At 44.5% G+C, this 24,534-nt stretch overlaps 1 protein-coding gene across 1 annotated transcript in view; it reads left to right on the top strand.

The window, feature by feature from the left end:
- Positions 1-2,320: 2,320 nt before the first annotated feature.
- Positions 2,321-24,534, top strand: part of LOC134410237 (maestro heat-like repeat family member 5) — a 142,641-nt gene continuing 120,427 nt past the window's right edge. The window contains exons 1-3 of the mRNA XM_063143408.1: positions 2,321-2,350; positions 4,518-4,592; positions 5,762-5,773. Of these exons, the coding sequence (XP_062999478.1) occupies positions 2,321-2,350; positions 4,518-4,592; positions 5,762-5,773 (117 nt within the window). The remainder of the gene's footprint in view (positions 2,351-4,517; positions 4,593-5,761; positions 5,774-24,534) is intronic.

Below are 24,534 nucleotides of genomic sequence, written 5' to 3' on the forward strand. Positions count from 1 at the left end.
CGATCTCATGAAAGGGCAGAGAGGGAGGAGAGGCAGGCGGAAATTACTCCCGCCATGTCTCTGGCTCTCCATGGGATACTTGTGAGCTTCCACATTCAGAGGCTTCCGACCATCGAGGCTGGAACGGATAGGATGGTGTCTTAACATGACTTTGAACTGCTTAAAAAAAGGCATAGGATTGAATCCATTCAAACCGGGCAAAAAAATTATTATTTATTATTATTATTATTATTCCACCTTTCTTCCTCTTGCAAAGAACCCAAGGCAGCTCACATAGTCCTCCTCCTCCTCTCCATTTTATCCTCACAACAACCCTGTGAGGTAGGTCAGGTTGAGAGTCAGGGACTGGCCCAAACTTAGCCTGTGAGTTTCATGCCTGAGTGAGGAAACCAGATCTCCTGAGTCCCAGCCCAACACTCTAGCCGCTACACCACACTGCCTCAATGCCTTCGGAAGTGGTTTAAGCTGGTTCAGAATGCCAATCAAGTAAATATCCCTGCCCTCTTTTAGACATAAGTAATAATGATTTATAAAATGATAAAAAAGGAGGAGGAGGCTTTTATAAAGGAAGGCTGGAAGGAGTCAGCAGGAGCATTGCTCGTGAACTCACAACCCTCTGGAAGGCGGTGACCGATAGGGAGGGTCATTCCTCACAAGAACTGGACTGCCGTGTTACACGAACAACGTGGGAGGACTTTGGGGAGCAACAGTCCAAGGATTTGGAACGGACTGACTTGCTCCCTCCATTGCTGGCCAATGGCCGTCTGTGATAGCGGATGGAATTAAGTCACTCATTGTGCCAGTGAAAAGCAACGCAGCCCAGCGTATCCCCCCACCCCATTAATTAAAGGTCGTTGTTGAATGGTGGGCACCAGTACTGGCATCACGCTTTATTTGCACTGAAGTGTTCCTGAAAAGTCCCAGCAGAGTGGAGGGGGCAATATTGGTCCCCATAGATAAAATGGGGGGAGACGAGAAAATCCAACTGGCTATAGACCTCGTCTCCTGGATTTATTCTATTCTTTATCCTATTCAATGGATTTGTTGGAAACAGCTGATTCTGACAAGACTAATCCATCTGTCTTAAGACAATATAAGAGGTCTTATGATGAAATGCAAATGACAGGTGTTTAATGATAAATATGTAAATAAGTAAAAAGTAGTAGAATTGTATGAAAAGGAAGATACAGGTTGACATTCAACCAGATTCCTGTTGCAAGGAGTCTTGGGCCCCCTGAAAGAGAAACAAGTGTTGTATAGCATAAGAAACGTGGGCTTCCAGATGCACTTCATCCGCTGAATGAAGTGTCACCCTCAGATAGCAGTTCCTGGACTCGCTCATCAGGCAGCTGAATTCCATTCATTCAGGTCTGCATAGGGACTCCTGCAGATATTAACACCATCACCTTAGCAGTGCTGAAGAAATGATCACCAATTACTGTCGCAAAGGGTTGCTGTGCTTGTGATGTTGGGGACTGCGTTGAATAATCAATGCAGCACCACTGCACAGCCACCAAGGGGCAAAGAAGACATCTAGACAGCCCCCTAGTTTCCTTCTAGGGCACCTATTGATTTAGACTTTTCCCCCTCTCCCTTATATTCATCTATCATCTATCGCACCAAGGTCAATTCTTTTGGTTACATTTCCTTCAACGTAGAGTTCCCTGAAATTCTTATAGAAGGATGAAAATTGCAGTATTAAGCCATTAGACCAAACATTCCAATTAATCATGTCAGATATATCGTATAATAGAGACGAGGAATAATCAAAACAATACATTTAGGCAGAAAACCCATTGATCTCTCACAACAAGTGCTTTAAACCTTCCTTTCTATTGCAACTCAAAGGATCCATGGCTAGGATTATGGCTCATGGGTCAGTGGGGGGTGAGGGTGGGGTGGGGTAGAAGGCCCCCTTCACCCCCCTGTGGTTGCCCATGGTGGTCACTGCCTATATCAAAATCCCATCCAGTCCAGAGCCGGATTCTCCACAATGCCGGAGTTCTAGCAGCCGTGGTGACGCAGGATTCCAACCCCGAGAGACCGTTGGTGTCTTGAGAGAGTGTGGAGGATTAGTGTGGGAGTGTGGAGGATTAGTGTGGGAGTGTGGCTGTTTATAGTGTTTCTAGTGCTATCAGCATTTATTGTTCATTTTTCTTTGTAATTTTAAAGTTAAAGTTTAATATTTGGATAGGTTATTAGTTGCGAACTTAATTGCTTAATAGTTTAGCCTTCCCTTCCCTCCCCTCCCTTCCCCCCATCCCAGAGAGCCGACCCCCTTCCCCCTCCCCACACCGTCTTCCACCCACCGCTGCTCACGATGAGCATCATCAACCCAACGTGGCGCAAGGTAAGAAGGGTTCCATCTTGGTGGTTTAAATTTTTTATTTTTTTCCCAACAGCAGCTAAGCAAACATCCCACATGGTACATACAAACAAGGGTATACATATAACCACTACAATTACACTAAAAACACTTAAGGGTGAGGTTAAAGTATATTTTTCTTTTGCCCTCTTCATGCCAAAAATGCTGATTAATTTCTTCATCACCCTTTATATATCCAATTCAATTTTTCTTATGATCTTATAATTTATTAAAATCTCCTACATTGGATTCACAGAGTTATGCTTCTTTCCTCCCTTTCCCCACATCGCTGTAAGTTTTTCCATCTCTGCAAGTTCCAACATCTTCAACATCAATGCATTCATTTTTGGTGTTATTTCATTTTTCCAGTTCTGTGCGAATAGCAATCTTACTGCCGTCACCCTATACGAAAACAACATTCCCCCCTTCTCTTTTATTTGTTTGTCCATTACTGCAAGTAAGAAAGCTTCTGGTTTCATTTCTTTAATGTTTTTTGGATTAAGGAGGGATTTGAGTCCAAAAGGTCTTGGCTTTTTTACAAGTCCACCAAAGACGATAAAAGGTTCCTTCTTCTTTTTTACATTTCCAACATTTACTTGAAGCCCCTTTAAACATTTTAGCTAATTTTACAGGTGACATATACGATCTGTACATCATCTTATACAAATTCTCTTTAAGATTTGCACATTGTGTAAATTTTAAACCCTTTCCCCACATATTTCCCCATTCTTCCATTAAGATATTATGCCCAATATTTTGTGCCCGTTTTGTCATACAGTCTTTTACTTGTTCATCTTCTGTCTCACATCTTAACAACAATTTAGGGTCCCATCTTGGGAAGTGTCAGCTGGTGGCTCTGGAGAGAGAGGGCCAGCGGGGAATCGGGGGCTTTGCTTCTCCCACAGGCACTGGAGGAGATTTCATGGGTTAGGGGGTTCTGCCACAAGCGAAGACAAAATTGGGGCAGCTTTGCAGGGGGGAAGGCAGGGCACGTCCTGGGGCAGGAGGGAAGAGCCCTATTTCGATGACACCTCTTTCATGCCAGAAGTTAATCGCATGCACCTGGCCGCAGCTCTTTTGCCATCGCTCATATAAAATCACCAAACTTATCTTCGTTTTCTGCAGGAGAGAACGAAGAAATGTACTAAAAGGTGGGCTGTCAACTTATTAAAGATGACACCATTGAGTTGGGATATTTCCTTTCCCCCACAGCTGTACTAGGGACTCCACCGCCTTTATTTCAGAGGTGTTTCACTAGACAGGAGTTATGGGATGCCCACTAATGAAATTAATCTGGGCTACAGAATAAATAGAAGAAGACTCCACACATGTAGCTAGGTCATAATGAACGATTCTTCAATTCAAAAGAGTAAATCGAGCAAGGCCTGCCTTATCTTTCATTCTGGCACCTGCAGATGGAGATGTCCCAAACAGGGGTGGCCTCAATTCATTACGGTTTGGCCCCCTTTTGTGGTCGACTGAAGTCTTGTCAAGTTAGAATTCCAGTGTGCATAATTCTGGACTGCCTTTTTCACACCACTTTTTCTTTTTGTGGGGATTTGCACCAAATCACACTTGCACAAATAGGCATCACTAATGCACTTTATTAGATCTATGCTAACGGGCATTAGTGTAAATGGGATGAAATTCTTGGACTTCCTTAAAAAAAGTATTGATTTTTTCAATGAGTGGATGATGGAACGAAAGACACCTGACAACATGCAAAACACAGGCAGAAAGACTGAACGAAATGCGTACACCCTGGGCCCAGCAAGTGCAGCCTGAATTACAGGAGTCAGAAGCGCTGCCAAGCCCTCTGTGGTCCACTGGAAACAGGCCAGTCTCCCCCAGGTAGACCACGCTCTGCCTCCCCCCCTGTCTTTTCTCAATGCCACAAGTGGGCTGACTTGCGTGATCCACGCTCTTTTCTTTTTTAAAAATGGAATTCCACTTTCAGAGAAGTGTGTTTTACACAGATAAAGCTGAAGGCATCTGCCTGATCTCTGAAGCGCTACCCTAATCTGTTAGGCGATGCTGAGTGTGTTGTCTCCCTTCTGCCCGCCCTGGATCTCCCCTAAAACGTCGACACGTTCTCAGTCATCCTGGATTGGATCCGCCAGTTGTTGACCTGTTGTCCATCTTTCTCTTGCAGGGCCTGGGTGTGACCAGCTACCCAGCAAGGCGGCTGCTGTGGGACTTCATGGTGGCGCAAGAACATCAGTTGCGTGTAAGTCTCCCAAAGCTCTGAACTTTCTTGTAGAGGTGGGAGGAAAAGTCAGGTAGGAAGTCCCAATTCCCAGACCTAGGAAGATGCCCTTACCTTACATGCAACAGGCCATAAAAACAACTATTCGGTAAGTACATATTCAAAATGAATCTCAGCGCCCCCCCTCAGGAATGGGACCTTCGATGCCTGGAGGAGCCAGGGGAGCAGCTCCAGCCCATTAACTGAACCCATGTCCATAGGTGAGATTCCCTTTTCAGTGCATTTACAAACTTATCCCACGACTGAAAATTCCAAATGTGGACAGGTATAATCTAATGTTTCTGTATCTTTAATAGGTGCATCCCATAGTTGTGGGATAAGTTTGTAAATGCGCCGAGAAGGGAATTTCACCAATGTATGGTAGCAAACATGTATTACCCCCAGCGCAACAGATGAAGGATAAATGAGGGATGAGGAGGAAAGCCTAACACAGAATTTAGGAAAGGCCTACGTTTCCCCACCCCCAACATCTGCAAAGAGCAACTGAGTATTCATTGACAAAAAACATCAGTTTCAAAGTTCAACAGCTTGGGAGACAGAGTGTGCGCCTCCTTAAGCACTACACACACACACACACACACACAAAAGCACACACTTTTGAGAAAACACAGGCAAAAGCTGCAGCAGGAGAATTGTCGTTTTGTTTAGTTACAAAGTATCTTTGCGGGGGTTGATCCAGGCATGGTGAACACAGCTAGGGTGACCATATGGAAAGGAGGACAGGGCTCCTGCATCTTTAATAGTTGTATTGAAAAGGAAATTTCAGCACATGTCGTTTGTATGCATGCAGCCACTGGTGGAATTCCCTCTTCATCACAACAGTTACAGCTGCAGGAGCGCTGTCCTCCTTTGTGTCTGGTCACTCTAGTATAGCGCCTGCAGCTTTAACTGTTGTGATGAAGAGGGAATTCCACCAGTGGCTGCATGCATACACATGGCATGTGCTGAAATTCCCTTTTCTATGGAACTGTTAAAGGTACAGGAGCCCTGTCCTCCTTTCCATATGGTCACCCTAACACAGCGTTCAGAGTGGGAATTTGACTTGCCTTCTTGTGCGATTGCAAATCACACAACGTCTATCGGCGTTTTGTCCACTCACACCCCCTTTTTTGTTTGTCTTTGTGTTTCAGTGTTTGCAAATTGTAAGTGCTAATTGTTTTAGCATCTTAGTTCTCCAAAATCATGTTTCCAGTTTCCTTTTCTTTGCATTTGGACGTATACTTTGCCTAGCCATGGTGAAGAAGTACTATTTGGTTAACTTTAAGATGACACCTTTGTTTGTTGCTTTTTATTAAATTGTATAAAGAAACAGTTTTCTAAGTGTCCACCCTCCACCTCTGCTTCTCGGGCGTGAAAAACGTCAGTAAGAAACTGTTAAAGGTACAGGAGCCCTGTCCTCCTTTTATATAGTCACCCTAGCCATATGGAACGGAGGACAGCGCTCCTGTATCTTTAACAGTTGCATAGAAAAGGGAATTTCAGCAGGTGTCATTTGTTTATATGTAGAACCTGGTGAAATTCCCTCTTCATCACAACAGTTAAAGCTGCAGGAGCTATACTACAGTGACCACATTTAAAAGAGGGCAGGGCTCTGGTCATCCTTTACAAAAAGTCATGAAATTCAAAAAACAAAAACCTACGGTTTATGAAACAACGTTAAGTACGTACACTTTTCCATCAAGCACCAAAACGCGGGGAAATTGGGAGTTAAGGCTCACCAACCTTAACGCCACATCCTCCATAAGGAGGCAGAAAGTCCCAGTGAAATTCTCATTCTGCCAAAGCAGATAAACCATGAGGACAGGATGGAGATTAGGATATGCAGAGGTGACTGTGGCGTTGTGGAAAACGGATGACGAACAGCTTAGAGCCGCCTACTTCTTTTTTTGTTTAGAGCAGCTCTTCCCCAACCTGGTGCCCTCCAAAGGTGTTGGATTGCAATGACGGAGCAGGTAAGAACCCCCCTCCCGCCTGGGCCCTCACCTGGACCCGCTGCCGCTGCTGTGCGAACTGCGGCGCTAGCTCTCGGCAAGCCCCCACCCCAGCCCACCCCACTTACCTGCTCCGTCGTCGCTGGGCCCGGGCTTGGATCGAGCGCCCTGGTCCGCCCGGAAGCAAGTCCGCACCTGCAGCCTTGCTTTTGGGTGGACTCGGGGGCTCGATTCAAGCACAGGCCAGGCCTTGACGGAGAAGGAAAGTGGTGGGGTGTGTGGGGGGGCTTGCCTGGAGCTGCCACCCCAACAGTTCGTGCAGTGGTGGCAGGTCCAGGTAAGGGGCCAGGTGGGGAAGGGGGGTTCTTATCTGCTCCGTCGTCGCCTGGCCCAGGCTTGAAGAGAGCCCCTGGGTCCACCCAGAAGCAAGGCTGCAGGTGTGGCCTTGCTTCCGGGTGCACCAGGCGCTCGGTTCAAGCCCGGGCCCAGCGACAACAGAGCAGGTAAGTGGGGTGGGGTAGGGGGGGGGCTTGCCTGGAGCCGCCGCCCTACGTTCCCCATCCTGCTGTCCCAGCATTCCTGACCATAGGACATACTGACTTGCAATGATGGATCGTCGTAGTCCAACACCTTTGGAGGGCACCAGGTTGGGGAAGGGCTGCTCTAAACAAAAAAAGAAGTAGGTGGCTCTAAGTTGTTCGTCATCAGTTTTCCACAACCCCACAGTCACAACCCCACTGACCTGTCCAACACCTTTGGAGGGCACCAGGTTTTTGGTCTTTGGTCTTTGTAAACCACCCACAGAGCCTAGGCTATTGGGGCAGTACAGAAATGGAATGAGAGAATGGGTGAATCAATGAATATCAAGGGAGGGCCAAGTTAACCTCCTCACTCAGGGGAGAACCGAACTGGGCGACCACAGGCCAGGCTAAGCTAGCTGACTTGGTTAGGCTCTCTCAGCATGATCTACATCACACAGTTGTAAGATATTCACACTTTTAAGGATGAATTGTGGCGGAGAACAGAACCATGGAAGCCCTATTGATCCTCTTCAAGAAAATGTGGGATATCGGTAAATAAATGTCTGCGGTTTTGTCATTCTTTCTGAAGCAGTATGCAGGTTAAATTCATTGTGGATTTCTTTGCCAGGTACTCTTCTCCCTTTCCCTCAGACACTGACATGGTTTGTGTGTTTTTCCTTCACAGAATCCCCATCAGAATCGCCTCACCACAGCAGCAGGCAAGGTTAGTGCCTCTTCCGTCTTCCGTGTTTTGCTGCCAAAGGCTGTTAATGGGAGGACGGCATGGGTTGCGGTTTAAACTTCCTTGGGGAGCAGTAAGAATGGAAAGAGAGAACTCCAGGGCTCTTCTTCCAAAGCCTTTTGTGGGGGTGATCAGGTTTCTTTGTGGGATTGAGAGCATTGCAACATGAGGCTTTTCTTGTGCGCTCTCGATTGGTTACTCAGTTGGTGGTCAAGCCCTTTGGGGACTGGACATGTTGGTGGTCACACCCTCTTGGGCCGGCCATTTGTCCTCCTCTTTGGTTTCCAAAATATGGCCCCCCTATTATTAAGTGACCCCAAAGTTCAACTCCTCACTCAGGGGAGAATGTAACTGGGGGATCATGGGCGAGACGAAACACTATTGCCCCGCTCGTGCTCTTCGCTCCTCTGATGCCATGTTTCTCGCCTGCCCAAGGGCCTCTACTTCCCTTGCTCGGCTTCGTCCATTTTCGTCTGCTGCCCCTTACGCCTGGAACGCTCTTCCAGAACATTTGAGAACTACAAGTTCAACCACAGCTTTTAAAGCTCAACTAAAAACTTTTCTTTTTCCTAAAGCTTTTAAAACTTGATGTTGTGCAGACTTCTACTGTTACTTTCTACTGTTAGTTTTTCCCTACCCTGTGCCTGCTTACCCTTCCCTGTACCTGTTGGCATTCTCTTCCCCTCCTTATTGTTTTACTATGATTTTATTAGATTGTAAGCCTATGCGGCAGAGTCTTGCTATTTACTGTTTTACTCTGTACAGCACCATGTACATTGATGGTGCTATATAAATAAATAATAATAATAATAATAATAATAATAATAATAATACTTCACAGGTTTAGGCTCAATGAGCAGACCCTACCCCACAGTTGTAACTTACTCACACATTTTAAAGGTAAAATGGGCTGAGGAGAGGAAAGAAAACTGTGGAAGCTCTATTAAACTCCTTCAAGAAAACTTTGCCTATAATAAATAAATACCACCTGACACATTTGTCACAGTTATCATCAGACCTTGCCATTGTTTGTTTATTTTTGCTTCACAGAACGCATGCCTGGCCAAAGGCCAGCCAACCCCTGTGGTAGTCAAAGTAAGTGTGGCGTCTCCCTGTTCCATGTCTTGCTGCCCTGTGGGGATAGTGGGAAGACAGCATGATGCACCCAGTTTATACATTTATATAGTTACGGCTTTACAAATTCTAAATTTAGCAGAAGGCTATGGTTCAATAAGCTCTGTCTCCTCCTCCCCATTGATATCAGGTTTCACTGGAACCATAAACGTTGCCTCCTTCCTCTTTCTCATTTGGGGGCTCCGTTCCACTGCTGATCTCTTTGGAAGATCTGGGTCAGTCACTACCTCTCAGCCTAACCTTCCTCACAGGATTGATGTGGGGGTAATGGGGAGGAAAGGCAGAACATCAATGTCATTATATATGTGTGTGTATATATATGTCTGTGTGTGTGTATACACCAGAAAAGCAGAACGACATCAAGAATGTGTGGTAGGTGCAACTTGCGCTCAATCTCAGTAAGTTCACCCTGAGGTTTGGCAGCGCTGGTGGCCCTCAGGGCTGTTGTTCCCTAACCTTGACGTACAAACAAAGGGTGGGTTGAGAAGAAGACACTACCGGAAGAAATTCGAGCAAAGCAGAGCCTCCCACTGACTGAACCTTTTTGTCGCCTGCTCAGGAACCAATGATACCATCCAAAGAACTGTCCCACCAAATAGCTGCAGCCCTGGAAGCCTTAGAAGTAAGTCTTCTTCAGGTCTAACATTCCTGATGGAGGGTGGAGCGAGGAGCCAGGGAAGGAAATGCAGGTTGCTTACCTGTAACTGTAGTTCTTCGAGTGGTCATCTATGCATTCACACATATGGGCTTTGCGCCTGCGCAGAGACCAGACCGGAACCTTCTCTAGCTGAGTGGAACGTTTTTGGCGGGAACCCCTCCCCCACGCTACCGCGCATGTCCATGGGGTTCCCGCCCTTACCTCAGTTTACAGGAGTCCGACGTTGTGCCCCCATAAACATGAGAGTAAAGAAAATAAAGTACATTCCACAATAAAAACAGTGTCATTTATAAGTCTCACACCACCAAGTGGGGATGGTGGGTGGGTTGTGTGAATGCATAGATGACCACTCGAAGAACTACAGTTACAGGTAAGCAACCTGCATTTCTTCATCGTGGTCTCTATGCATCACACATATGGGCGAGTAGCAAGCTGACATACCTTTGGAGGTGGGTTGGTGCATCATCCGAAGATCTCTGAAAGCACTGTCCTCCCAAATGAGCAGTCCTGCCTCGCACGGGTGTCCAAACTGTAGTGCTTGACAAACGTGGATGGAGTAGACCACGTTGCGGCTCTACAGACTTCAGTCAGTGGAACACCTCTGGTGAAGGCCACCGACGTTGAAACAGCTCTGGTGGAATGAGCTGTCACAGGTTTCACTAACTCTAATTTAGCAATAGAGTAGGCCAATTCTATTGTCTCCACTATCCAACGTGACAGTCGTTGGCAGGAGACAGGGAGTCCCTTAGAAGGCTCACCATAACAAATAAACAGTTGCTTTGTCTTTCTAAATGTCTCTGTCCTGTCTTTGTAAAAAGCAAGAGCCCTTCTTACATCCAGAGTATGCAAAGAAGACTCAAGAGGTGAAGTTGGATTAGGAAAGAAAGCAGGTAAAGTAATATGCTGGGACAGATGAAAAGTTGACACTACCTTAGGTAGGAAGGCTGGGTCTGTGCGTAGCACAACCTTGTCCTTATGAAAGATAGTGTATGGAACATCTATCCTTTTTTTTTTTTTTTTTAATTTTTTTTATTTTCTACAATACTAAACATATACATACATCACATAAAAAAAACACAACAACATACTACATAATTTTCAGTTGAATACAATATCTTATCTTAATAACATAATCTTAATAACATAATCAATACACCTACAGTGCACCCCCCACCACGGGATCTCATTCCTGCTTCCAAAATCTCATACTTTCTTCTGCTGGTGGATTCCCACTCCCTCTAGAAAAAACAAATATTAGGAACTGTTTCCAAATTCCTTCAAAATCATTTGATTTAGCTATACCTCTTCTCCATTTAATATTACTTGTTAATTTATCATTAATAGCTATATCCCACACTTCTTTATACCATTCTTCAATAGAATATTCCCCTTGTATCTTCCAGTTCCTAGCTATAATTAGTCTTGCTGCAATCAACAAATTCGTTATCAGTTCCTTAATTTCCTTTTTACATTTAAGATCTTCTTCAAATAGCGACAGCAATGCAACTTTTGGTGTTCTTTCTATCTTCATTTCAACAATTTCTTCAATCTCCAGAAACACCATCTTCCACAAATTCTGAACATAGTTACATTCCCACCACATATGCATATACGTTCCTTTAACCCCACAACCTCTCCAACAATTTGCCGATTGCTGCTTGTTTATCTTATTCAATCTAACCGGAGTTAGGTACCACCTCCATACAATTTTATAATAATTCTCTTTTATTCTTACTGACATATTTCTCAACGCTCTTTGCCTCCATAATCCCTCCCAACCCTGTTGTCCTATTTGTACCTTCAAATCTGTCTCCCAAACCATTTTACCCGAGTTATCCACTGTCCCTTTCTCCACCAATATTCTGTATATTTCGCTCATCAACCCTTTTAACACTGTTCTTTTCCCCCTTTCCTTATCTTTTTTATCTATTAATTCTTCAAACCTTGTTAATTCTCTACACTCTCCATTATCTCTTACCCACTTTTTAGTCCATTGTTCTAATTGCGTATAGTTTAACCAAGTTAACTTTTTATCCTTCAAGACTTCTTCTATATCCTCTCTTGTACCCATTCCTCTTAACCAATCTCTTAATTTCATTTTATTTCTCTCTATTAAAACTTTACTTAATCTACTTTTTAATTCCTCTGGGAAATTCTTCAACAATATTACCGGTGACAAGGGAGAGCTGCTCGGAAGCAGCGCCCCTTTATATTTACTCCAAATTTCCCAGTGAGTCCTCAAAAGTGGATTATTTATACCTTCCACCCATTTTTTTTTCCCTTCCATAAAAAAAACATTTTCTAATTTAGTCTCTATATTACTCATGTTTTTTTCTTCCATCCAATCTAAGTTCCCTAATCCTAAAATTGCCTCCATTATATATCTTAATCTATTGGCTGCATAATATAATATAATATTCGGGAGACCCAATCCTCCCTTTTTTTGACTCAAATACCATTTACTTTTATTTACCCTCGCTTTCTTATCACCATTACAAAAATTATTTATAATCCTTTGCCAACTTTTTAACTCTAATTCTGAAATTTTTATTGGTAGCATCCTAAACACAAAATTTATCCTTGCTAAAATCTTCATTTTTATTAATGCTATTCTTCCAAACCAGGATAAATTTAACCTTTTATATTTTTCCAATTTTACTAAAATCTCTTTTTTTAAAACATTTAAATTTTCTTTCTCTAGATTCTCTAACTTCTGCGTAATTTTTATTCCCAAATATCTAATCTGAGTCTTAACTCTCATTTCTCTTCCCTTTTCTTCCCAATCTTTCTCTTCTTTTTTAGTATAATTAAATAACATCAATTCTGATTTAGACCAATTTATTTTTAACCCCATAACAGCCTCAAATTCTCTCAAATGTTGTTTAATTCTCCCCATCTTCTCTATTGGATTCTTAATCGTCAACAACGTATCATCTGCAAACATATGCAATTTAATTTTTTTTATACTACCAATTCCTTCAATCTCCTCATCCTCTTGTATTGCGTTCGCCAATAATTCCATTACCATTACAAATAGGACTGGTGAGAGCGGACATCCTTGTCTTGTCCCTCTGGCTAGTCGTATCTTATCTGTCACACCATCATTCACTACCACTACGGCTGTATTCTGAGAGTATAACTGTTCTATTATCACTTTAAATTTATTTCCAAATCCCATTTTATTTAAAACCATCTTTAAGGCTTGCCAGCTCACACAATCAAAAGCCTTGAAAATATCCAATGCCAGAATTCCCGCTTTAACCCTCGACTTATTTATCACCTGAATTGCATTTAATACTCTTCCCACCAAATTAGGCATCTGTCTACCTACCACAAATCCACATTGATCCTCCCCTATATATTCCTCTATAAATTTATTCAACCTCCTTGCTAAGATAGTTGAAAAAAGCTTAGCATCCTGATTTATTAATGAAATCGGTCTATATGAATCAGGAACAGTCAAATCTTTATCTGGTTTTGGTATTAAAATTATTAATGAATGCTCCCATGATTCTGGCGTTTTATCCCCTTCCAATATGGAATTATACAAATTTATTAATTTTGGTATTAAAATTCCTTTAAAAACCTTATAATATTCTGGTCCTAAACCATCTACCCCCGGTGATTTACCCGGCTTCAAATTCCCAATTACTTCTTCAACTTCTCCTTGAGTTATTACCTTCTCCATTAACTCTTTATGCTCTATTTTTATTCTCTTCATTGTATATTTTTCTATATAAGCTTCCAACTTTTGTTCTTGAGTATCCTTTCCCTTATACAAATCCTGGTAAAACTCCTGAAATATCTTTATTTTATCCTTCATTGTGTGACAATACTTCCCTTGTTTATCTTTCAAAATCCCTATCCCATTCCTTGCTTTTTCCTTTTGTGTGAGTCTGGCTAGCAATTTAGAATTCCTGTTACTGTTTTCGAAATACTCCCTTTTCATATATATTAGATTCTTTTGGACCTCCTCTAAATTTAAATTTTCTAATTGCTTTTTCTTTGCCTGTATTTCTATTAATTTATGCTTATTTTTATTTTGCCAATAATCTTTCTCCATTTTCTTAATCTCTTCCTCCAATTGTTCTTGCTCTGCTACTTGTTGTCTTCTCAAATTACACATTTCTCTAATAAATATCCCTCTCGATACTGCCTTCATGGTATCCCAAACTACTGCCCTTGATGTTCCTCCTTTCTCATTAATTTCCCAAGCCTCCGTCAATTCACTTTGTATTTTTTCTACCACTTTATTATATTTTAAAAGTTTTGTGTTTAATTTCCACCTAAACGCTTCCTTGTAATTTTTTTTAACTGTAAATTCTAAATTTAACATTGCATGGTCCGTTACCTTTATTACTCCCATTTCCATTTTACACACCTTACTTGCAAACTCTTTTGAAATCAATATATAATCTATTCTAGAATATGTCTGATGAACTGGGGAGTAAAAAGAAAATCCCGGATTCACGCCATTCAGTAAACGCCAACAATCCACATAGTCTTTTTCTCTTACTAATTTATTCAATATAGTAATGTTATTTCTTTTTTCCACGTTTGTGGGGTTTGATCTGTCCACTCTATTGTCCATTACCATATTAAAATCCCCTGCCAAAATTAAATATCCTTCCCTAAACTCCTCTATTTCACTAAATAATTTCATAAAAAACTCTCTATGTTTCTCATTAGGAGCATAAACATTTACTAATGTATATTGTTCACTTTCTATTTGCCCCTTTATCATAAGATATCTACCATTATCATCCTTTTTAACAGTTTCCAGTATAAATCCACTTTTTTTTGAAATCAAAATTGCTACTCCATTTTTCTTTGACGTCCCCAATGACTTTTCATAATAAACAGACCATCTTGTCCGGATTTCATTTACTCCATCAGATTTTTGGTGTGTTTCTTGCAACATAATAATATCTGATCTTTCTTTATTTAACATTTGTTCTATTCTCCTCCTTTTCACGACTGCCCCCAGACCTTTAACATTGAGCGTTGATACTTTAATATTCTTATCCATAATCTCCCTTTTGATTTTCCTTCTGATCCTGCGTGCTCTGTGACTCATAAACAAATACAACAACAATTATAACAATAAACCCTAACCCCCCCATCATCTCCCTCCCTCCCCCCCCACCCCCTCTCCCCCCCCTACTTTCCCCCTCCCCATATCCCCGCGAGTCTATTACTCCGGCCACCTAATTAGGGGAGAGGGGGGAGGCGGTGCCCCGCCACGACGACCCAATCTCTGTATTAATTTGTTATCATATCAATTATCTCATAAAACATTTCTCTTTACCCCGTCCCAGATGCTCCTGCTACTGCTCCATTCTCTTCCCCAGCCCCAACACTTCCATTCTTCATTAACCCCAATCTCTTCAGCAGCTCCCTTCCTTGCTCCAAAGAGGTTACTCTATATTCACTCCCAGCATGGAAAAACTTTAAGAAAACCGGGTAACCCCAAGCATATTTCACTACATTTTTTGTTAATGTCTCAGTTATTTGCTTGATGCTGCGTCTCCATTGGAGTGTTTGCTGACAAAGATCGTTGAAAACTTGCACTGCTTTGCCTTTATATTTGATCATAGCCATGGCCCTCAGCTTCTTCATTACTAACTCCTTCTTATAATAACTGCCAAATTTCACAAGCAAGTCTCTAGATGATCCCTTATACTTTGCTCCTCCCACTCTATGAATTCTTTCCAAATCGCTGTCGTTTATATCCGCGTCTGGCATCATGTCGTTGAACCACTTCAGAACTACTTTCCTCAAATCTTCTCCTGGTTCTTCAGCAAATTGCTTGATGCGTATGTTACAACGTTGAAGCTCGTCCTGAAGCCGAATCAGCTGTAGATCCTGATCTTTTGACTTTGCCTCAGAACATTTTTCAAATACTTCTTGTTTTTTTGCAAGAGCTTTAACTTCAACCCAACTTCCTTTATCTCTTTCTCATTCTCAGCCAGCCTGTCAGCTAGCGCCCCCATCCGTGCCTCTGCCTTCTTTTCATTATCAGCGATCTGCTTGCTGAGAGCAGCCCTAGTTTCCAGAATCAGCTTTTTAAGTTCATCCATTGTAACAGAAGAAGCTGGCACCTTGCCAGAACCTTCCGCCATTTTCACCGACTCGTCAGAGCCTGAAGCTGAATCGCTTCCCGAGGATTGTAAATCTTTTCCGACAGGCACTTTCTCAAGACGGGCCAAATTATGATTAGAAGGGTGTGCTCTTTGCCAAGCAGCCTTTCCCGGGTTTTTTTTCTTTCTAATATACAGCATGGATTATGTTTACGTTCCGTCAAAGTCCCGCTTCAATCCACCGCGTCTCCCCCTTCTTATCCAATAAAGTCCTGCTTTTCAATACTTTTTTTTTCCTTAAGAAGGGTGAATTTACTGCCAAAACATCTCTCTCAGATTAGGGGTATATAAATCAGCATCTATCAGACTGGAAAACAGGAGAGCTCCAACATTCCAAACATTCCAAACTTGCTTTGCTCCCCCCTCCTTCCGTCTGCTTATAGTCAGAGAACAGCCAGGAACAGGCTAATTTTCACCCCTTAATCTGTGATTTCGTTCACAAAAAACAGGATTTTCATCTTCACTCAATACTCATAAGCATCGTCCATCACTTTGATTAATAATCCACGCCTCATTAAGTGAGATAATAAGCTTTCCAGATCCCCCCCTCTCGGGAGTTTTCAAACAGAGATCTTACCCGTCATGACGTCCGGCTCCGCCCCCCTGGAACATCTATCCTAAGAGCTTTAAGCTCACTTGCACGTCTTGCCGATGTGATGGCTACTAAAAAGATTGTCTTTAAAGTTAGAAGCCTAAGGTCTGTCGAAGCCATGGGCTCGAAGGGTTTGCGTGTCAGAGCTTGCAGCACAACTGACAGGCTCCATGGCGGCACGATACTCTTCACAGTCGGTATCGTGTTCTTCAGACCTTTCAAAAATTTCTTGGTTGTTGGATGGGTAAAAGGTGTAAAACCATCTATACCCCGGTGAAAAGATGTAATCGCAGCTAGGTGTACTCTGATGGATGTGAGTTTGAGCCCCTGCTGGAAGAGAGTCAATAAATAATTGAGGATCAAGGATAAGTGGCAAGACTCTGGTGTATGGTTCTTTTCTGATGCAAAGTTCTGAAATCTTTGCCACTTTGCTGCATAAGCTTTCCTCGTGGAAGGCTTTAGTGCTGCCAATATAATGTGGTCCACAGTCAAAGCTCTGGTTCCAGAGGAGGAGTGGTTGCTATCCTCCATGCAGTCATCTTGAGGGTCGACAGATCTGCGTGTCGAACCCTGCCCTTGTGTCGAGACAGTAGCTTCGGTATCGACGGGAGCCTGATGTAATCCCCTCTCGATAACCGAAGGGCGTGAGAGAACCACGTCTGTCGAGGCCACCACGGTGTGATCAGGATGCAATTGGAGTTGTCCATCTGGATCTTGGCTAACACCCTTGTCAATAGTGGGAAGGGTGGAAATATGTACAGGAGATTTCCTCTCCAAGTCCTGGTGAAGGCGTCTCCTAGAAAGCACTTTCCTCTTCCTGCTCTGCTGCAGTACTTGGCACAAATTGCGTTGTCTTCGGTAGCGAAGACATTGACAACAGGACGGCCCCAGTACCGAAAAAGGCTTTCCCGCACTTCGACATCGAGTTCCCACTCGTGGTCGACATGGAAGGACCTGCTGAGAGAGTCCGCAACGATGTTTTCCTTGCCGGCTACATGGATCGCAGTCAGGTAAGTCCTTCTCTTTATGCACCAGTTCCATGTTCTGAGTGCAGAACGGTTCAGGGGGTGTGATCTTGTTCCACCCTGTCTGTTGATGTATGCCACCACGGTAGTATTGTCCGTTGTGATCAAGACATTTCGGCCCTCGATCATCTGTGCAAATGCTTTTACTGCATTTTCTACTGCCAGGAGTTCGAGATGATTGATGTGATGTTCTCTCTGGGATCGAGGCCAACGACCTTGAGAGGTAAGGGAGTTGCAATGGGCTCCCCATCCTTCTAAAGATGCATCCGTTGTGATCGTTACCGTAGGCGCCTGTTGTTGGAACGGAACGCCTTCGAGAAGAGTCGACATCGAGAACCACCATTTCAGAGATGACCTCACTTGCTTCGGTATCGAAAGGTAAGTTCGCCGAGCATTGCGCCTGAGATCGAAAGTTCTCAAAAACCAGGCCTGCAATACCCTCATTCTGAGTCTTGCAAACCTGATGACTGCCGTAGTGGCTGCCATCAGGCCTAATAGTCTCTGAACTGTCCAAGCCGAAACTTTCCGGCGGCTCTCGGTATCGATGGCTAACTGCTGTAAAGTGTTCGCCCTGGTTGAAGGTAAGTATGCTCTCCCGTCTCGAGAGGATAGGGTTACCCCTATGAAGTCCAATCTCTGCTGTGGAGTCAAAATGGACTTTTCGTGGTTGACCCACAGTCCCAACGAATCCAACAGGTTGAGGGTGGTTAGTATATCCGACTGGAGCGCCTCGCTGTTGTCCGCTACGAGGAGCCAATCGTCCAGGTAGGGATAAACGTAAATGCCTCTCTGCCTTAGGTGGGCGCATACCACCGCCATGACCTTGGTGAAGACCCTCGGCGCCGTGGCCAACCCGAACGGAAGAACGGTGAACTGGTACTGGGATGCACCGATCGAAAACCGAAGGTAAGCTTGATGCAACTTCCTGATGGAGATGTGGAAGTACGCATCCTTCAGATCCACCACTGCGAACCAAACTCCTTTTTGTAGAAGCTGTAAAATAGAAGTAACCGTTGTCATACGGAACTTCCTCGGGGTGATGAACTTGTTCAGTTGTCTTAAGTCCATGATCGGTCGAAGACCTCCATCCTTCTTCGGGACCGTGAAGTACCGGGAGAAAAATCCCTGATTGAGTTCCTCTGCAGGTACGGGAGAGATGGCTCCCTTCGATAGTAAGGTCTGTACCTCGAGCAGCAGAGGAGGGGATGGAGTCGTTACTTTCACGCCGGAAAAAGGAGGAAGGGCATCGAGCTCGATGGCATAGCCCGAGTTGATGATAGTGAGCACCCAGGAGTCCGATGTTATTGACTCCCATTGATGGTAATGGGGTGCTAGGCGGTTCACAAAAGGGAGTGGATCTGGGGCCGAAGAGTCAAACCCGCTGCTTCTTAGAGAAGTCAGGTTGTCTCTTGTCCAGCTGGAATCGGCTTTGGTAAGGTCTCTTCCTCTGCAACTGTTGTTGCTGCTGCCGAGGTTGAGGCTGGTATTGGGGTCGATGCTGTTGTTGCATCGGAGGTCTTGTCCATCTTCTCGGTCGGTACTGAGTCTGAGGAGGAGGAGCAGTAAACCCCATCTTCTTGGCTGTTGTTCTCGCCTTGTAGATAGAGTCCAGTGTCTCATCAGTCTTTGTATTAAATAGACCTTCGCCATCGAATGGCATGCTCTCTATCCTCCACTTTGTTTCCTGAGTAAGATTGGCTGATCTGAGCCAAGCGTGCCTCCTCAAAGAAATGGCCCCCATCATTGATTTTGTGTGGCAATCCACCTGGTGTCGAGCGGTAGACAATTGCTGCCTTGCTATGGCTGTGGCTTCGTTCTGAAAGACTCTTGCGAGCTCCTTTTTATCCTCAGGAAGATGCTCGCATAGGGAACCTATCTTTTCCCAAAGGAAAATCTGGTATCTCGCCATAGTTGCTTCGTACGCAGACGCTCTGATGCCCAAGGATGAAGACGAATAAACTCTTCTGGCAGTTTGGTCCAATTTTCTACCCTCTCTGTCGACAGGTGCAGAATGAGTCTTTTGTGACTGTCCTTGTGCCGATTCCACTACAATGGAATTCGGCTTAGGATGCTGAAGCAAAAACTGTGCATCCTCTTCCTTAACTCTATAGAGAGTTTCCAACCTCTTCGATGTTGCCTGTGTAACTGCAGGGGTTTTCCACGACAGTTGAGCCGTTTGTTTCAAAGCTTGAGGAATAGGAATGGCCAAACGTTGGTTCGTTGTCGATTGAAACACATCATAGATTGGGTCAACTACCGATTCATCTGTTTCCTGTATGTCGAGTCCCAATGCTCTGGACATCCTAAGCATATGGTCCGAAAAACGCACCATATCGTCCGACGGCGAGGAAGGATCGACATCTTCGATTACATCGTCCGGTGACGGAGCAGCTGGGACAACTGAATGTTCAGATTCAGAGTCAGAAGGATAGTTATCCTCTGGTGATGATAACGTCACCACTTGCAGGTCGTGTTGTTCCTCTTGCGGCAGCACAGTAGCAGATGCAACACGGTGTCGAGGCGTCGATACCGTCGACCTTAACTGAGCAGGAGGAGATGGCAAAGGTAACTGGCAGACTCTTGTTGTTGGAGGAGGTTGAACATAATATCCTTCCTGTGGGTAGTATCCTTGATCCCCTTGAAAAAATTGCTGAGGACGGTACCTTTCCCAATCATAAGTGCTGTATCTAGGCTGGGAATCAGAGTACTGTGATGCTCTGTCCCAATCGTTTCTTGAGGCCCGTCTTGGAGAAGGCTGTACAAGTTCTTGCGGCCTCATAGGTTGCCGCGCGGAGGCTACCGACACGGAATCTCGAATTTCACCCTCTGATAAACTTGGAGGGCATGTCGGTACCGTGGCCATCGGTACCGACATCGATCTCGATACCGAAGGTGACCTCGGTATCGACGTGGTCGGCGCGGCAGGAGGTGTGGAATGGCTCCTGGCCGATTCCCGCGGTCGAGGTGACGGTACGGAGGATTTCTCCGCGTCCCTCTTTTTCTTCTTCTTCTTTTTCTTCTCCGGCTCAGAAGAAGATATCAGAGTTCCGGCTTTCTTAGAGATTTTTTTAGCCATCGAACTCGATAAAGACCGACCAGGCGTGAGGGGTATCTCAGCCCTATTTGCTCTGGTCTGCACTTCAGTGCTATGGTCTGACGGTTTTTCCGTAACAGTCTTTGTAACTGCCGTTTTACGGGCAACAGACTTATGAACCGCCGTTCTTTCCATCGAAGGGGCCTCTGTGGCCTTGAGAGCCTTCTCCCAAAGTATGGAGCGGAGTCGGTCTGCTCGGTGTTTTCTGGTCTGTTTGGTAAAAGACATACAATGGTGGCAGGTCTCTACCACATGTCCCTCTCCCAAACAGACAATGCACAAAGAATGGCCGTCAGACGGAGGGAGCTTAGCTCCACACTTGACGCACTTTCTAAATGGTGCTTTGATTGCCATAAAAGCCTCACACGACCGAAGTCGCTGAGGAGAAATCTAACTACAAAAAACTTTTTTTTTTTTTTTTATAGATAAAGAGAGAAAAAGGACGAAAAAGAAGAAAGCTGAAGAAAAGGTAAGTTAGAAAATATTTTAAACAGATTTAACAGAGAAAACGCTAGAGGTAAAGTTATTCGGTCTAGGCACAACGGCGGACGACGAAGAACTGAGGTAAGGGCGGGAACCCCATGGACATGCGCGGTAGCGTGGGGGAGGGGTTCCCGCCAAAAACGTTCCACTCAGCTAGAGAAGGTTCCGGTCTGGTCTCTGCGCAGGCGCAAAGCCCATATGTGTGATGCATAGAGACCACGATGAAGAACAAGGAACGAGGCCATGAATGTGGCCTCTGTTGTGCCAAGAGCATCCAAGAGATGCTTCCTTTTCCTCGGGGGCATTTCCCAACATGTGCAGCTGAATGCAAAGTGAATTCAGCGTAGATTTCATAAAAGTTTGATCTTCTGCCTCCCCTTCAGACACCCTTTTATGGCTCTTTTTGTTTCACAGAAACATGTGTTTTCGAGGTGGCAAAGTCTGCTCGCGGCTGTGGGAAGTGAGGTCAGTGGCCGTTCTGTGTTGTCTGTTTTGCTGCCCGGTGGTGTTATTGGGAGGAGATGGTGAGCTGGGATTTAGATGTCCCTGGGCCCCTGAAAGGATATTGTTGGAAATTCGCAGTGTGTTACGCCTTGCGCTCTTCTTTCATTTTTGTGGCGTATTGGTGAGATTAATACGGTAAGTGGCTGGATGAGGGTGAACAAGCTGAGGTTGAACCCAGGGGAGATGGAGGTGCTGTTGACTGTTGTCTCATCCTTCCCATTGATCTGTTGACTGAGTGATCTGTTGACTGAATTTTTCCAGGAAACATCTGTACCGAGCAGTGCCTGGGAAGAGGCAGTCGCAGAGGCGTTGAAAGCCCTGGACGTAAGTCTCCTACAGATCTGACATTGCTGGTGGACGGCGGAGGGAGGGAGTCAGCGAAGGAGCAAGACCATGGTTGGGGACATTCTAGTGTAGGTTGTTACGGGTGCCTGACTGGGTCCAGGAGTCCAGAGGACTCTCCACTGCCTCTCCACCCACTGGGCCCAGCGTCTTTGGGTGCAACCAGGTCACTAAGAAGCTCACGCAGTGGCATGAGCAGGGGCGGGATTGGTGGTGGCGTGGCAGCTGACTAAGGCAGAGGCGGGCAAGTCTCTCCAGTCATATTCTAGCGCCAGCAGCATCCAAGAGATCCTTCCCCCCCCCCCCACGAGGGACTTTTCCTGAAGATCTACATCAAAATGGGTGGTGAATTCACGGTGGATGTCCGAAATCCCTTTGGATTTAATTATTTCTCTTTTTTGCTTCACAGACTCGCTGGGCTTCCTTAGGAGAGGCTTGGGCCACGGAGGTGACTAGGGAGGTCAGTGACTCTTCTCTTCTGTCTGTTTTATTTATTTATTTATTTTATTTAATTACATTTATATACCGCCCCACAGCCGAAGCTCTCTGGGCGGTTTACAACATTTAAAAATAGTAAACATTAAAAGTATACAATTTAAAAACACACACACACACACACACACACACACACAAACAGTATAAAAACAACAGTATCCATTTAAAAACAACAATTGTGGGGTCCATTAAAAACAAACTTAACGTTGTTAAATGCTGTTAAAATGCTGTTAAAAATGCCTGGGAGAAGAGAAAAGTCTTGACCTGGCGCCGAAAAGATAACAATGTTGGCGCCAGGCGAGCCTCATCGGGGAGATCATTGTGTTTTGCTAAAGACAGGAGACAATATATTAATTTCTTATTCATTATGCAGAGTTTTATACCGCTTTCCAATAAAACGATCAAAGTACTTAACATAATAATAGATTTAGAGTAAACTATAATAAAATATTTACTTATTTATTTATTGCATTTTATACTGCCCAATATTTGAAGCTCTCTGGATGGTTTAGAAAAATTAAAACCATGAAAAGCATTCAAAATATAAAACAAACAATATAAAAGCATAGTATAAAATAAAATATAAAAATACAACCAGAGAAAACTGAGCAGCAATGCAGAAATTAATACAGATCTAAAATATAAATTCATAACAGCAAAGTTAAAATTAAGTTAATAGGCTGTTAAAATGCTGAGAGAATAAAAAGGTCTTCACCTGGTGTCTAAAAGAGTACAGTGTAGGTGCCAGGCGAACCTCTTTAGGGAGCTCATTCCTCAGCCAGGGTGCCACAGCACAGAAGGCCCTGCTCCTCCTGGTAGCCACCTGCCTCACTTCCTTTGGCAGGGGCTCACGGAGTAGGACCCCTGAGGATGATCTTAGTGTTGTGGCAGGTACATCTGGGAGGAGGCGTTCCTTCAGACAGCTTGGACCCAAGCTGTTAAGGGCTATGAACGTTAATACCAGCACTTTGAACTGGGCCTGGACCTAGCAGCTGGAAAAGGACTGGCGTGATGTGGTCTCGTTGGCCAGTCCCTGTTAGCAAAGCTGCTGCCCCGTTTTAAACCAGCTGAAGTTTCTGGACACTTTTCCAAGGCAGCCCCATGTATAACACAGATCAGAGGTTATCAGAGCATGGATAACTGTAGCAAGACTATCTCTGTCGAGATGAGGACGCAGTTGGTATATCAGCCTAAGCTGATAAAAGATGCTCCTTGCCACTGAGTTCACCTGTGCCTCAAGTGATAGTTTTGGATCCAAGAGCACCCCCAAACTACGAACCCAATCCATTAGGGGGGAGTGCAACCCCCTCCAGAACAGAGTGAACACCACCTAACTGAACAGGTGAACCACCTGCTAACAGTACCTCTGTCTTGTCTGGATTGAGTCTCAGTTTCTTGGCCCCCCTCCAGTCCATTACTGTTGTCAGGCACTGATTCAGAACAGCCACTTCCACCACCTTCTGGAATTGGCCCTCCAAGTAGGAGCAGAGCCACTGCAACACAGTGCCTCCAACTCCCAACCCAGGCAACCTTTCCAGAAGGATACCAAGGTCGATGGTATCAAAGGCCCCTGAAAGGTCCAAGAGAATCAACAGGGTCGCACTCCCCCTGTCCCTCTCCCGGCAAAGGTCATCCCACAGGGCGACCAAGGCAGTTTCCGTTCCAAAATCATAACTGAACAATCAATCTCTAACTGCCTGTGGTTATTTATTTATTTATTTATTTATTTATTTATTTATTTATTTATTTAAAACAATTATACCCCGCCCTATATCATTAATATCTCAGAGCAGCGTACAGCTAAAAACATACAGTATAAAAACAATAAATATGCACAGTTAAAAACAAATTAAACCATGGTTTAGACTTTGACTGCATTCTGACGTCACAATAACCCACCATGGGTTATTTAAGAGAGTGGATTGATTAACCCTTCGTGGGTTATCGTGTCATCTGTCAGGAGCTTTTTTAGCCCACGATGGCTTATTTGGCCCAAATAATACAACATCAGTTATCGTGTCATGTGGTGGTCACAGTGGGCTACCTTGGGTCGCACTCCGGGTTGTCTGGGAAGAGCGGCCAAAACCGCTCCCACCACTCTCCTCCAGCCGGCAGATCTCTGTTTCCAGGACCCTGTCCCCTCCCCCGACGTTGGCCCTGTGCAACCCCCCCAGGTGTCAAACACCATCTTGGTGGGGAGGCAGCAGCTGCCTGGGGCTGCGATTCGCCCGGTGTGCATCCC

The sequence above is a fragment of the Elgaria multicarinata genome, chromosome 17, assembly GCF_023053635.1.
Source record: "Elgaria multicarinata webbii isolate HBS135686 ecotype San Diego chromosome 17, rElgMul1.1.pri, whole genome shotgun sequence".
Taxonomy (NCBI): Eukaryota; Metazoa; Chordata; class Lepidosauria; order Squamata; family Anguidae; genus Elgaria; species Elgaria multicarinata.